The 14,561-nt window shown below is 41.9% G+C and overlaps 1 protein-coding gene across 9 annotated transcripts in view; it reads right to left on the bottom strand.

Moving 5' to 3' along the window:
- Window positions 1–14,561, bottom strand: part of LOC127583294 (kazrin-like) — a 469,156-nt gene that overhangs the window by 70,999 nt on the left and 383,596 nt on the right. For 8 of the 9 annotated variants that reach the window (XM_052039121.1, XM_052039120.1, XM_052039122.1 and 5 more), the window contains one exon: window positions 13,566–13,689. In XM_052039121.1, the coding sequence (XP_051895081.1) occupies window positions 13,566–13,689 (124 nt within the window). Of the gene's footprint in view, window positions 1–10,791; window positions 13,690–14,561 lie in introns of those variants that run through there. The other variant, XM_052039128.1, reaches the window with a different exon arrangement.

Here is a 14,561-nt window from a genome sequence, read left to right as displayed (position 1 = left end):
AAAAAAGTTTATCCAAAAGGAGTTCTATTGAGTCAGTGGGAGAGATGAAGCAACAGTCAAACACTAACTTTTATTTTTGAATCTTTTGTGAATTATAAATTAATTCACAAATAGATTGACTGTTTCATCAAGAGAGAGATCGCTGGATGAGACTGACCCACTGGAAATAAAACGTAATGAGGATTATGCGTGCAGTGAGGTGTACAATCATGAGGAAAGATTAAAAAGGAATAAAACTTTTTTTCGCTCTAGGAAGCAGAAGGCTGGAAGTTTAACTAATGTAAGTCTTTAAAATGATTCAATGATGTGCTTGTTGAGAATAGCATTCAAAATTAGGGGCTATGAAATATCTCAGTCACAAAGAATTCAGGAAAAGCATTTTCGCTGAGGCAGTGGTGAGATGTTGAACTTGATGCCACAAGATGCGGTTAATGTGAAATGCATATCTTCAGTTGAGGGGAAGCTGGATACGAGAGAAAGTGATAGAATAAGATGTCGACAAGGTGAGACAAGGCGTGTTTGGAGGAAGTTCAAACCCTTACACACATCTATTGGGCTGAATGACCTATTCCTATCCTGTTAATTCTGGGTTATACTCTGTAATTTGAGAGCTGCTTGGAGTGCTGGACAGCAAGAGGAAACACCTTTATTCTTGGTCAATCTATCGAAGATTTTCAGTGGCAAACTTTGGTTTGATTTCCCCTCTCTAAGCCAGGCTGTTGGTGCTGGTGGCAACTATTTGGCTTCTACTGCTACCTCAGCTTTAATCAGTTAACAGAGTACAGATCTGGGATCTGAGTCTGAGTCTGAGTCTGCAGGTCTCAGCAGCTCAATGGATAAACTCATTAAGCCAAGTAAGGAGCTTTAAATGAGGAAACATTAAAACAAAAGGCAAGGTGAGGTGTTTGCCTAGATGATGAATCAGCCCCTCATCTGAGTAGTCATTATGGACCTCAGCAGACAGCTCAAACGTTATCAGAATGGGTAAATGTCCAAGGCCAGCAACAATTTTCCAGTCTGCAGTTGGCTGTATATGATTTACATAACAAAGAGAAAAATACAAAATCACTGGAATTGGAGATTAGAAAAAGCAGGCAACATGTAATCACTTTGACCAAGGATTCCCAAAACAGATGCTGACAATAATAACAAAAGCAAAGTACAGTAGATGCTGGGAATAAAAGAAGAGGATGCTGGAAATATCCAGCAGGTCAGGCAGCATCTCTGGGGAAAGAAATAGAGATGGAGCTTCAGATCTGATGAATAACTCTGATGAAAAGTCATTGAACTGAGATACTAACTTTCTCGAAAGAGAAATTGACTGATCTGAGTACTCCAAAACTTTTCTTGGTCTTATTTCAAATGGCAACAATGAATTGTGAAATAAAGCTAAGATTAACAACCCTGTAATTGCACTTGTAAATAGGTTAGAATCACTTCGGAACATGACACGCGGAGTAAAAGAGACTTACCAGCCACCGAGCAGGATGTGTGTTCCCTTGGATAACATGACAATTTTCCCAACACAGATAGAGTTTAGGATGGGTTAGAAGCAATGAGCTGTGATAAGGGGATGGTGTGAAAGGTCCCTGACAGACACACAAAGTGCAATTATTAGTGCTGAAGAGACTTTAAAAAGTAGTGAACAGAAACACAACACGATGGAAGTAGACGCACATCTGGGGAACATGGGATGTTTTTTGCAAAAAAAGCTCCTCAGTCCGACAAGAATGAATTGTCAAAATTTTCCATAAATTAATTCTTTTATTGATTTTAAGCTACAATTTTCAGATGGACTTCTTTTTTATAAATGTGGAAAAACCTAACAACACAACAGTTGCTGCATTGAGCAGTGTGAGAGACATTTGACTACTGAGTTCTGTTGTAACCTTCTACTGATGTCTAAAGCTCTAATGATACAAGAGCCCAGGGCAATGTGCAGCTACACTGTCCTGACCAGGTTTCCGTAACCTGTCATTTGTACCTCGCTTGAGGCTGGCCTCATCAGGAGACTAGTACAACATGGTTAGAAAGAAAATTTGTTTCCTTGCTTAGATCTGCAGGCTTGAATTAGCTATAAATCAGGTCAATCCTGAGAAAGCCCAGCTTTGCCCAGCTTTGGTACCTTAAGTAAAGCCAGGGAAAGTACCTGTTGAAAGTGACGCACTGATGATTAGAGAAAGCTCATCCTGCTCTTGAGTTGTATTGAAGTTACGATGGCTTTCTGATCTTCATATGGTTGGTGTGCAAACTTTGGAAGCTTAGGATTGCTCAGAACTTTTACTTCCATACCAGTAAATTAGAAAATATATGACTAGGTCTTTGCAGCAGTGAAACTGGGACAAAACAAAGGCAGTCAACGCTGGGGGTTTGGTCTGATATATTTGTCCCAGTTTATTGATCAAACCCAATTTAAGTCTCTGATATCCCCTAACTAGGCCATTTTGTGGTATAGATTCTGAGGAATGTCAAAAGAGCAGTCTAACTGACTGATAATTTTGGATTTCCTTTTATCGTTGTGTCCATCCCTGCCTCCACATTCACCCCATAGCCATACATGCCTTCTATTTCAGAAGACATCTGGACTAGGAATTTCCCCCAAAACTTTCTCACCACTGCTCCAACCACTACCCAACCACCCTCGGAGTGAAGGCCACTAAATGTCGTTTGACTACAGGATTCTGGCTTTTAGCTCAGAGGCTCTGCCACCAGGGCCACTGGATCTGTTGTTGATTAGCCAAGACTCTTTGCTTTAGTTCAACCAGGATGAGTGTGTGTAACTTCCACACATATTTGACAAAGAAGAGTCTAGGACAAGGTTAAAATTTCTGCAGGCCATCTGGCAGGTCACAAAAAACAGCAGTCAACCCACAAATAAGATATGTAATGATTCTCCTATAACTGATTTGACATCATTTTCGTCCACCATTTCCCTGGGCAATGTTTCCCCATGTGGTAACCAGCCCCTGCTGTTAAACCTAAACATTTCTCTTCTACAGCTTCAGCTCATTGGCTTAGATCTGTGGAAGTCTCAGAATTTAACAGTAGGACTCAACTTATTGGTTTGCTCAAGAATTCGGGAGTTCCTCGGCCAGTTAGTGTAAAAGTGGAGTGCTAGCACCGGAAAAGCAGAAGGCTTGTGCTGGAGCTTGGGCTGTTGACAGAGTGGGGATGGGCAAGGAGTTGAAGCTCTGGTGTCGTAGGGGAATACTTTGAGACACAAAATTCGGCATGGACCCACTGAGTAGGAGTGGGAGATACTGTAGGGCAGGACAGTGTGTTCAGGACTGATCAGGCAGGGGAAGGAACATGCTTGACTGAGATGCCATCCACCGTCAAGAAGAAAATATCACCTATGAAGGCCAACCTTGAGACTGATGAACTGCAGAGCAATTGAATGTTATCCTGAAAAGTCAAGATGATGGTAAGGAGAAAAGAGAAAGACAGCCTTCCTCTGAGTTTATATCATGAGGCACATTGGGAAACTTAGAACCAGAACGAACCTATTCAGCTCCCTGTACTAATGATTCTGAAACTCCCACTGAAGGTAAATAACGTATTTTCAGCTAGTTTCCAGCCGACCATTACTAATGTCCTGTTTATTGTAGCAGCAGCAGATAATATAGAGCCATAGAACCAAGCAGCACAGAAGCAGACCCTTCAACATACCGAATCTGCACCCATTTACACTGATCCTACACTCATCCCATTTTATTCTCTCCACAATCCATTAACATCCCCCAGGTTTTATCCTCAGTTACATACTGGGGGAAATACAGAGTAGCCAAGTCATCAATTTATGGCCTGGAAAATCAGTTCTTTTTCCCCTACTGATAAAACCCCTGACTGCCAACGGACGTTCACCAAGCAGAATTAACATTTTGCTTTCGAAAAATGTGCATGACTTCCAGGATAGTCACACAGATCATGGCCCAACCCAGTTTGCTTGTGATGTACCGATCAGCTCTGTGTGTGGAAGGCCACATGAGTAAAAGTGGAGCAAGAGACAATGGTACGAGTGATCACGGAAGGGAAATGAAGTGAGGTAAAGCCTGAACTGGTCTGTAGTTGTTACTACAGATTTGATTTAGTTGTGCTTTATAGAGACTGAAGGTTTAAGCATCTCTTGACAATATTTTTTAATAAAATGCATGATTTTGCTGAACAAAAACTGAAAAACACCGAACTAAAATCAAAAAATTGAGAGCAGGAGAATCAAGGCTTAATTATGCTTTGCTCATTAACTGTTGATACCAGTTCACATCTAGATTCCACCAAAAAGCAGCTTTCTAATTAATTCCTCTCAATAATCACACCACAGTCATTTCCTCATGATGCTGGACTGGGTCCCTCAAAACCTCTGCTCGGCAGGTGTGTAGCACCTCAGCCAGGGACATTGGTTCATAAGAACGAGCTGTTAGTGACAGTGACGGCTAAGTCTGCGTGCAAGTGAACTCCAGCAATGCTCAGGAGATCCTTAACCCTTAACTAGGGCCAGTACGACTCAGTGCTGCGGGTTTTAATTGCACTCCAGCACAAGCAAACTTTGGAATCAAAGAGCTGTTCAATTATTCCCACTCTGCTGCTCTCGTGCTGGAGCCCTGCAAAATTCCCCTCTTCAGGTCTAAGTCCATTTCCCTCCTGAATCTGCTTCCACTGCCCTTTCATGTAGTGGATTCGAGACGATAATGCAACATTGTAAAAGGTGCTATCTCTGGACAAGATGTTAAACTGAAATTCCATCTAGCTGTTCCAGTGACTAGAATGGACATTTAAGATAAAAAACTGTGATAAAAGAAAGGATTAACCTGGCTTGTATGCCTTCACATATAAGAATGCCAGTGCTGATCTGACTAAGATGTGTAAAATGATGCAAAGTTCACGAAGATTGGACACAGGGAAGGGATTGAGGCTGTGCAAATTAGCATGGCAAATGAAGTCAAATCAGCTCAGACTGAGTGACAGGATGATAGTCTCTCGTGCTGGGTGGAAGGGGGTTAAAAATTCTCTGCTCTGCAGCTGTTCATTGGAAGCAAGTGTTACCCATCTCTAGTTTACCAACCAGGAAATCTCAGGCCAAAGTTAAATTCCACAGTGTGAGTTCCATTTGTGCGCCAGAAGTGGAGTTCTTTCTGAGTTTGATGTGCCAAAGCTCAGAACCACCTTCAATCAACACTGAATTAGCCCAGAGGGCTGGAAAACTGGCTCCATGGTGCAGTAGGGCCTGGTCACCTCAGTTTGGGAGTGATACACTAGTGGGGTTTTATTGTGTGCCTAACCCTGTGCTATTCCAAGTGTGGACTACCTGTTGCTGATGCTGGTAATATGAAAGACAAATGCTTCACTTATCAAAAGAAACACCAGTTTCTCCTTGATAAGTAGATTTTTTTCAAAGGAATTTTCTAACTCCCACAGGGCCCACAAACAAGGATCGATATCAGTTTAAAGGGGTCAAGCACTTTCACGGATTGAAGAGTCCATCTGTAATCAGAGAGTTTATACTTGGTGCAGGGTGGGGAAGATCTAAGATTTTACATCTTTCTCAATATCTCAAAGGCCTGTATTGCAATTTTAATGAAGTTGGAAATCACTACCATGAATAAGCTTAGCAGAACCTTGTAATGTTGCTCTTGGGACTTGGAATGAAGACAGCATGTTATCAGAACGCGCAGCTAATTGGTACAAATGTTCAAATGAGACACAACAGTCAACGATTATAATGCTGGGCCTTGACCTCCAGCATTAAGCAAATAAACAGATGAAAGTACTTGAAACAAGTTGCTCCTTGAAAATCTGTCAGCCCAGTGAGCCTTACCTACTGCCCACATGAGCTTCCCCGCACTAAAGCTTCACCACTTTGGATTATCAAATGGATATTTACCTAAGCTTTAATATGTGTTGGACCTCAGGACTTGTCTAGAGAACGTCAATCAGCTGCTTCAGAGCAACAAAAGACTTGCACTGAAACAGAACCGCTTCACGTTAGAGCAGTTCATTACTAATTTGAGAGTCAGAGTGGCAGAGTTAGTGGAGCCACTGCCTCACACCTCCAGCGACCCAGGTTCAATCCTGATCTCTGCGGAGTTTGCACGTTCTCCCTGCGACCACACGGGTTTCATCCAGGTGCTTCCTCCCACATTCCAAAATGTGCAGGATGGCAGGTTAACTGGCCACTATAAGTTGCCCTGAGGATGTTGGTGAGTGGTAGAATCTGGGAGGAATTGATGGGAATGTGGGAAGAATAAAATGGGATCAGTGTAGGCTTAGTGTAAATGGATGGTTGCCGATGGCCAAAGGGCCTGTCTCTGTGCTGTCTGACTATGACCCAATTAATTACTTTAAAGTACACTCATTGTTATGTCAGCAGATACAGAAATCATAAATATCAATGATACAAGTGACCTATTAATTGGGTTTAGGCAGTATTGGCTGTAGCATGATACTGAGAAGTCATCCTGTTCTTTGAATTACACCATGGAAAATTTAAGATCCACTTAAATCAGCAGAAGGGACAGGTGGGACTCACTTAACATCTTACCTAAAAGAACAGCATTAAAACATCAACCTAAATTTCATGCTCAACTCCTGGAGCAAGCTGTAAATGCACGACTATTTGGTTTGGTTGACAGTAACAGCAACTGAACTATGTTGGGATCCCATGAGACACTGAGATACTTATGCTTTAAAAACAACACCAGTAGAAAGTAAAAGTACTGGTGTAGCATTGAAATAGAAGGAGCTGTGAAAAAGTATGCAGAGCACTGTTAGTTATTCTGTAGGCTGGACGGCTAGATGGATGTTCACAGTTTGGCCCACTCAAAAATCTCATTCATCAAAGGAGAACTTTTGGTGAAGAGCGAGTCAAAACTTGGAGGCTAATGATGACTTAAACAGGTGACAACTACCAGAATCGCCACAGTCAAAGCAGAACTCCAAGGGAGCTCAGGCCAATGTGTGGTAGTACCCATGGTGACTATTGCAAGTGCACTGCTGCTGAAAGCATGCTGAGATTAGCTGTGGAATGAAGAACAAAGGAGATCAGGAGAGAAGCACAAAGGACATGATCTCACCGAGAGACAAAAATCAGAAAGAATGTCTTCCTGTACAAAAGGCACAAATCTGGAACTCTCACTCCCAAAAGGTTAGGGTTGCTAGGATAGCTGAAGTTTTCAAGACTGAGAAGGATTGACTTGTGAAGGAAGGGTTGAGGGGTATGGAGTAAAGAAGGAGAAATGAAGCTAAATGCAGATCAGCTGTGATCTAATTGGGTGGCAGAATAGGCTTTGGGAGTGAATGGCTAATTCTTCTGTCTCTATCTTCTCACCAACTTATAATCACAATACACATTGAATGGCTGGTCTGGTTCCTCGCTCATCTCAATTCACTCCTTTAACTCCCTGATTAAAAGCTGGCTTGTTTTAGAAACTCTTTTCACTGAAATTATAAGAAGCAGAGACCCAGCAAACTTGCAACAGTATATCAGTGTGAAAGGTAACTTTTATTCACTTGAGTTCCTGGAACAAATGAAGCAGCGCTATGTTTGAGTGTGAATCTGCAACATTACGACTCGGAATTTTGTACACACATGAAGGTTGGTCTACTGAGGGTACTGCAGGTCCATTGCAGGGGTGAGATATCCGGACTCCTCATCCCCCTTCCATGAGCACTTGTACAGAATTAAGCAGTTTCGCTTTTGCCACACCTCATTCTAAGAGCAACAATCTCTGGTAATTCAGGAAGGATCTATTTCAACAGTGTTCTTAGTCAGGGAAGAGATAAAGTTCATGCCTGCTGTGGTAAATGTAATTGGATAAGAGACAACTTCTTATCTGCCTTTCACATTTGGGAGCAATTATTTGGAGAGATGACATGTTCAGGCAGTAAGCACAACACTCTTGTTGTACATATGTGTAATTTGCTTGTACCAAATAACGTTTACACTGCTGCTAATCAATTAAGAGTCTCCAATTGGTCTGAATTGGTAACAAGCTCAGGGGAGAAGGAATCAAAGAACAAAATCAACCAGGCTTCAGGCTTCCCCATCGCTATCCTGCAACCCATTTGAGTGAACCTCAGATGATACCATGATCAGATTTGTTACATGGAGAGTTACTGTCCATGTTCAACTACACAGAAATTGGAAAGGTGGAAAGGGTGAGCAGCTTCAAGTTCCTGGGTGTCAACATCTCAGAGGATCTATCTTGGGCCCAACACATTGACGCAATCATGAAGAAGGCACGCCAGCGACTCTATTTCATTAGGAGTTTGAGGAGATTTGGTATGTCACCAAAGACTCTGACAAATTTCTACAGGTGTATGGTGGAGAGCATTCTGACTGGTTGCATCACTGCCTGGCATGGAGGCTCCAATGTGCAGGATCAAAAGAGGCTGCAGAGGGTTGTAGACTCAGCCAGCTCCATCACGGGCACAACCCTCCCCGCCATCAAGGACATCTTCAAGAGGCGGTGCCTCAAGAAAGCAGCATCCACCATTAAGGATCCTCACCACCCAGGACATGCCCTCTTCACGTTACTACCATTGGGGAGGCGGTACAGGAGCCTGAAGACCTACACTCAACGTTTCAGGAACAGCTTCTTCCCCTTTGCCATCAGACTTCTGAAAGATCCACAAACCCATGAACACTACCTTATTATTCCACTTTTGTACTATTTATTTTTGTAACTTACAGTAATTTTTATGTCTTGCACTGTACTGTTGCCGCAAAACAACAAATTTCACGACATAGGTCAGTGATAATAAACCTGATTCTGACATAACTGAAGATTCAATTAGACTAGATCCAAAAGGGTGCTAGTGCTGCTAGTCTCCAAATACCTGCTATCTCGGTTGTGAATGTTTTACTACAGTCCACATGGCAGCCAGACCCAAAAAATAAAAGCCCATGGGATCCAGAGGAGAGTGGCAAATTGGATCCAAAATGGGTTCTGTGCAGGAAGCAAAGGGTAATGGCTGACAAGATGTTACAACTGGACGGCTGCTTCCAGTGGGGATCCACAGGATTTAACACTTGCTTCCAGGGGTATATATTAGTGACCTAGACTTAAAATGCTGGGACATGATAAAGGTGTTTGCAGATGATATAAAATTAGCAATACAGTTGACAGTGAGGAGGAAAGCTTTAGGCTGCAGGAAGATATAGATGGTTGGTTAGTTGGGCAGAAGATTGGAAAATTAAATTCAATCCAGAAGTGTGAAGTGATGCATTTGGACAGGTGCAACAGGGAAAGACAAAACACAATACATGGGAGGATATTGAGAAGTGTGAAGGAATTGAAGGACATTGGAGTCCACAGATCCTTAAATATTGCAAGATGGGTCCATAAGGTGGTAGCTCCTTTTCACCACTGTGGGCACAATTGGCCTCTTTCTGTGTTGTAAATTTTCTACAGTGTTCTGAAAATCTGTGCTGGGATCTTTGCTCCCCATGGGCAACCTATTCTGATGTTAACCTCAACATCCTCTTTTTCTCTTCAAGGTACATTATTTTATTTAAAAATTACAGATTCCGTTTGGCACAACAGTCAGAGGATGACTTCCTTTATTAGTTGAAGGATAGAATATAAGAACAGGGAGGAAATGGAGTCTCAGAGTCATACATCACAGAAACAGGACCTTCAACCAACCAAGTTCACACTGACCATCAAACCCCCATTTACACTAATCCTATCCTCACCCATTTTATTCTCCCCACATTCCTATCAACTTCCTTCCCCTCACCCCACCCCCCCCCTCCCCCCCCCCAGATTCTATCACTCACCTTCACTCTGGGGGCAATTTACAGTGGCCACACAGTCATAGGGAAAGAACGTACACACTCCACACAGATAGCACTGGAGGTCAGGATTGAACCAAGTTCCTGGAGCTGTGAGGCAGTGGCTGTACTAGCAGTGCCACCCAATTTTTCACTGTACGTCGGTACATGTGACAATAATAAACCAACTCACCAACCAATGCTGGAATTGTACACAACAGAGTTATAGCACAGCTTGAGTTGCAGCATACAGTTGTAGTTAGCATGGTACAGGAAAGTTGGGACTGCACCCTAGGATACGAAGGAAATTTATGAGGATGTTGCCAGGTCTGGAAAATTTTAATTACGAAGAAAGATTGGATAGACTGGGGCCATTTACCTTGGAACAAAGGTGGCTCAGTGGAGACTTATATTGAGTGAAGGAAGGGCCCATTTCAGTGCTGTACAACTCTATGACTCTAGTTCCTTGGTGGAAGGTCACAAAAAAGCAGACATCGATATAACGTGATTGGTGGAAGGATTAGAGGGAAGATTAGGATTGTCTTCCACCTAGAAGATGGTATTTTTCTGGAATCCACTGCCAGAAAGGGCAGTAGAGACACAAACAGTGTTATTGCTTCTTTTCAATATGTGTCCTTTTATTAAAAAATGTAGGTTCTGTTTGGACAAGCAGGGGCAGAGAATTCCATTTTCTAGCCACCAGGTTCTACCTTTGATTATCTACACAATTGTCTTAAATTTGGGCCAAGTGTACAAAAACAAATCTTGTCACTATTGATTTCATCACAACCCTTCACTTATCCTGAAGACTTCTATCAGGCCAACACTCATTAAATCAACCCAGCTTCAGTGGGAGGATCACTGACCTCCCGAGAAGGGGGAGCAGTGATACCAAGAGCAAAAGGAAAATAATTCCCGAAGCCTGACACAAAGTCCTTTGGTGTTTAACCCTGTGAGCTGCTCCATTATTGTGACCTATACCTCGATATAGGAAACCACGAGAAGATGTGCCATTTATTTTAAAATAGGTTTTATTTTAATCCACTTGTAGTTGAAGCCGCACTGCTGAGTTTCTCATAGCATTCAGTGCGGGGATAAAACAATTTGACTCTAAATTTCCCCAGCATAAATTTTCTATTTAGTTTCTTAAATAAATCCATTTTCTTTCAGTATCGGTAGCATTATTTTACCTAATTTACAAATAAAAAGAACCCCCAAGTGAGTGGGAATGCTTTTAAAAAGATGTCAAACTCACAAGGGATTTCAAACTCCAGCCCTACACCATGCAAACAACAGGCTCAGAAAATATTGTGCAGCCTTTCTGACACTTAACAAGTTAATGTACAATCACTTTAAGAATTTTTTCTTTTAATTGGTTGACAGAGGATGAGATGACTAGCTTTGAATGCTGTAGGAGGCACTGGCTTTCACTGTAGTGAACATAGCCTCACAAATCGGACAGGTCTGAACTACACTTAAACTTAGTGGCAGAGTGGAATTGAAATAACTTGTAAGTTTGACAACATCTTAACAGGAATAAAAACTGTCTCCTTAGAAAATAAAACAGAAGACTTACAAAAAAAACGTCCAACATCCCATGCAAGTTAACCCCTGCAGCTGCTCTTTCAACAGGAAGTGATGTCACCAACATTCCAATTCCCACAGCTTCCTTTGCAAAGCAAAATAGGGAGTTGCACTTTAGCAGCTCCCCATACGATGGTAGTGTGTTAGTTTGACATTATTTGCAGTTTGACAATTTTTAAAGAGACCGTTATCCTTTGCTTGGTCCACATATAAAAGCTATTTGGAATAGATTATTTTGCATAATATTGGCCTGCAAGATGCAATATCCAGCACAGGTCCCACAATAATTTCATGAACTAATCTTTTAGAACAGCTGACAATTCACAGCTGGCTGCTCTAAGTAATGATCGATTACTGGAGAATCCCTGCATCGCTGTGATTGGGGGATAGTGCATTGCTCAATCCTATAGCCAGCACTAATCAAGGTAATATATCTCAAGAATTACATCGTGACATAATGAGATTGGAGAAACACCGTATTTAGAGCCTTCCTCTATTGTTGTAGCAAGCGACTTCCACCAATCCTGGCTAAAGTTGCTTGAGACTACAGAAGTCTCCATGACCCAATGACCAACTTAATCTCTGCAACTCTTCTGTGAAATTCCTCTTCTTTCAAAGAAAGGACCATTGTATTGATGGATTAGGGAATGATGTTGATGTTAGATACATGCAGAATTCAATGTGGCTTGATTATAATATTTAGATCATTAAATAAAAAGGTTAATGGAATGCTGGCTGAGAGGACTAAAACAAAAGAGGATGGAAGCCATGTATAGAGTCCTCAATGGGCCAATGTGGGCTATTGTGTTCATGGCACCACACCTGAGGAAGTGATGTTGTCTTGGGCCTTCACTGTAGATTTACCAGAATGACACCTGGTCAGATGGAGTTATATTATCAGGACTGTACAAACTGGACTAAATTTCCTAGGATTTATAAGATAAGGTGGCGTTTTAACAAAGTGCACAACAGATTAAGGGGAACTGTTAGAGTAAGACCAAGTAAAACAATTTCTACCAGTTAGGGAAATCTAGAGCTGACAGATATAGCCTAAACATTTGAGCCTGGCCTTTCTGGAGTAAGGCTAGGAAATACTTCTATGTGTAATGTCTTGTAAGAGCTTATGTCTATTCCATAAACAGCAGTTGATGTGAGTTCAATTGATAATTTGAAATCAAACACTGTCTGGTTTCTGTTACATTTTTGTTAGGGATGTGGGCCAACATTAGATCACAGATCAGCCATGATGACACTGAATGGCAGAGCAGTCTGCAGGATTAAACTGCCCTCTTTTGCTCCCTTGTCCCAATGCTCAGGTGAACTATATTAACTTGGTTGCAGATAGACTGGAGTGAGATCTCTGATGTGTGAAGGTTCAAGATTTCCACCCCATGTCTAGGTCTTTACAGCACATGTGGTTCACAGTCCCTGTATTTCTGCTGTTGTGTACTCATTTCCAATTGTTACCTGTGTAGAATCGACCAGCTGTCAATGGACAAGGTGGAACAAGGTCTCTTTAATTGAACCATCTCAATTTTTCAAGCAGAGCATGCTCAGCCAATGGGAGTGATGCATTAAAGCTATTATCAACAGTCTTATAGTTGTTTATGATTTGGAAACTGAGGCCCTGGCCTAACAGGGTGGTTGTTTCAGGAACATGGAAATCTTGAGCATGCCCCAGTTGAAGTGAGGAAGTTCCAATAAATTGTCAAACTGATGGAATACAACACACAGTGGGACATGGGACTAACAAACAGGAGAAATTACCTTACAAAGAAGCACAAAGTGCACAATTGCAGTTATTTACAGATACAGCTGTCCTTCAGATTTCCAGTATCAGTAAGTTAAAACACAGCCGTGTTGCTCCACAGATTCACAGGTGACGTTATCCACACAAATTTATATATATATATGTATATATATATATACACACATTAATTACAGAGTGTGCTGGACCTGCCCCAGCATTCACGTATTTTAAAATTTAAAAACAGAGACATGCACACACCTAATGAGCACACACGTGCTCACACACACTCATATCCAACAAGCGTGAGTGCCCACACGCAAATCCATCCAACAGGCATGTGAGCACACACACACGCGCACACACACATACGCACGCGCACACAAACACACACACTCTGCGAATGAGTGGCTGTTTATCACCAATCTGCATCTTCCTCTACGTAATAATCGGTAGAAGTACCATCAAACAGGCCGGGATCCAGGGATTTCCGTTGCTTGCCCCTGGCAAACACCCGCGAAATGGAACCAAACACCATCTTCTCCTTCTTTTTCTTCCTCTTTTGTTCTTCTAGATCTTCTAGTGACTGATAATTAAAACACAAAAACTTAAGTTGTTTTTTTTTCTAGCTGCTGAGTCTGAAGTAAAGTGAATTCTCCTCCACCCCCATCTCCTCCCCCGGACATGGAGTATTAGCTGCATTGTGGGAGCCCTGCCTTCAAGTGTCAGCAAGATGTTCAACCCTGGGGGTCAAGCAAGTAACCGCAATTCTTTCCACCCACAAAGTTCACACTTTTGTATAAGGGCTAACTGGTGATCAGTGCAAATGGTGAGTGAGTGGAGATGACTGAAGGTTCATTCTGAAGTATTCCAAACAAATTTTATTAGTAATAAACAAATTTAGACCTTGAGAATTGGGTTGAATCAATGACAGAGACACCTCAGAGTTGTCTGAGAGAGACAACTCTCTCAGAGTTACACCTCTGGCTGAGACACCTCCCAGAGCAAAAGGAACTTGGTCAATTTTGGCCCAGTAATGGTTGAAAATTTCCATCTGAAATTCAGTTAACTAAATACAGTCAAGAAAAGTTGCAGGAATCCCAGTGGCAGAAGGATGAGAAACCAGAGGATACACATTTAAGGGAGTAGAAACGTGCTAATATGAAGGTGAGAAAGAAGATTGGTTTCTGAGACTGGAGTTCAAAGGCTTTCTATTAAAGGAGGAAGTTCCAACTGCAATCTATTCAATGGGATTAAGATACTTTATAAATTTAGACCTTGAGAATTGGGGAGAATTACGTGTAGAATCAATGTGGTCACATATTTGGCTTAAACACCTTATGTTGGACAATCAAGGCCAATCTTAACAGTAAGGCTGATTGTGGGTGCTTCACCACAAACTGATGGCTGAGCCTGACATTTTCCTGATCTGCACAGCTCATTTCCTCACTAGACAGC

Source organism: Pristis pectinata, chromosome 26 (genome assembly GCF_009764475.1).
Source record: "Pristis pectinata isolate sPriPec2 chromosome 26, sPriPec2.1.pri, whole genome shotgun sequence".
NCBI classification, from domain to species: Eukaryota; Metazoa; Chordata; class Chondrichthyes; order Rhinopristiformes; family Pristidae; genus Pristis; species Pristis pectinata.
This window is presented reverse-complemented; position numbering and strand designations above follow the sequence as displayed.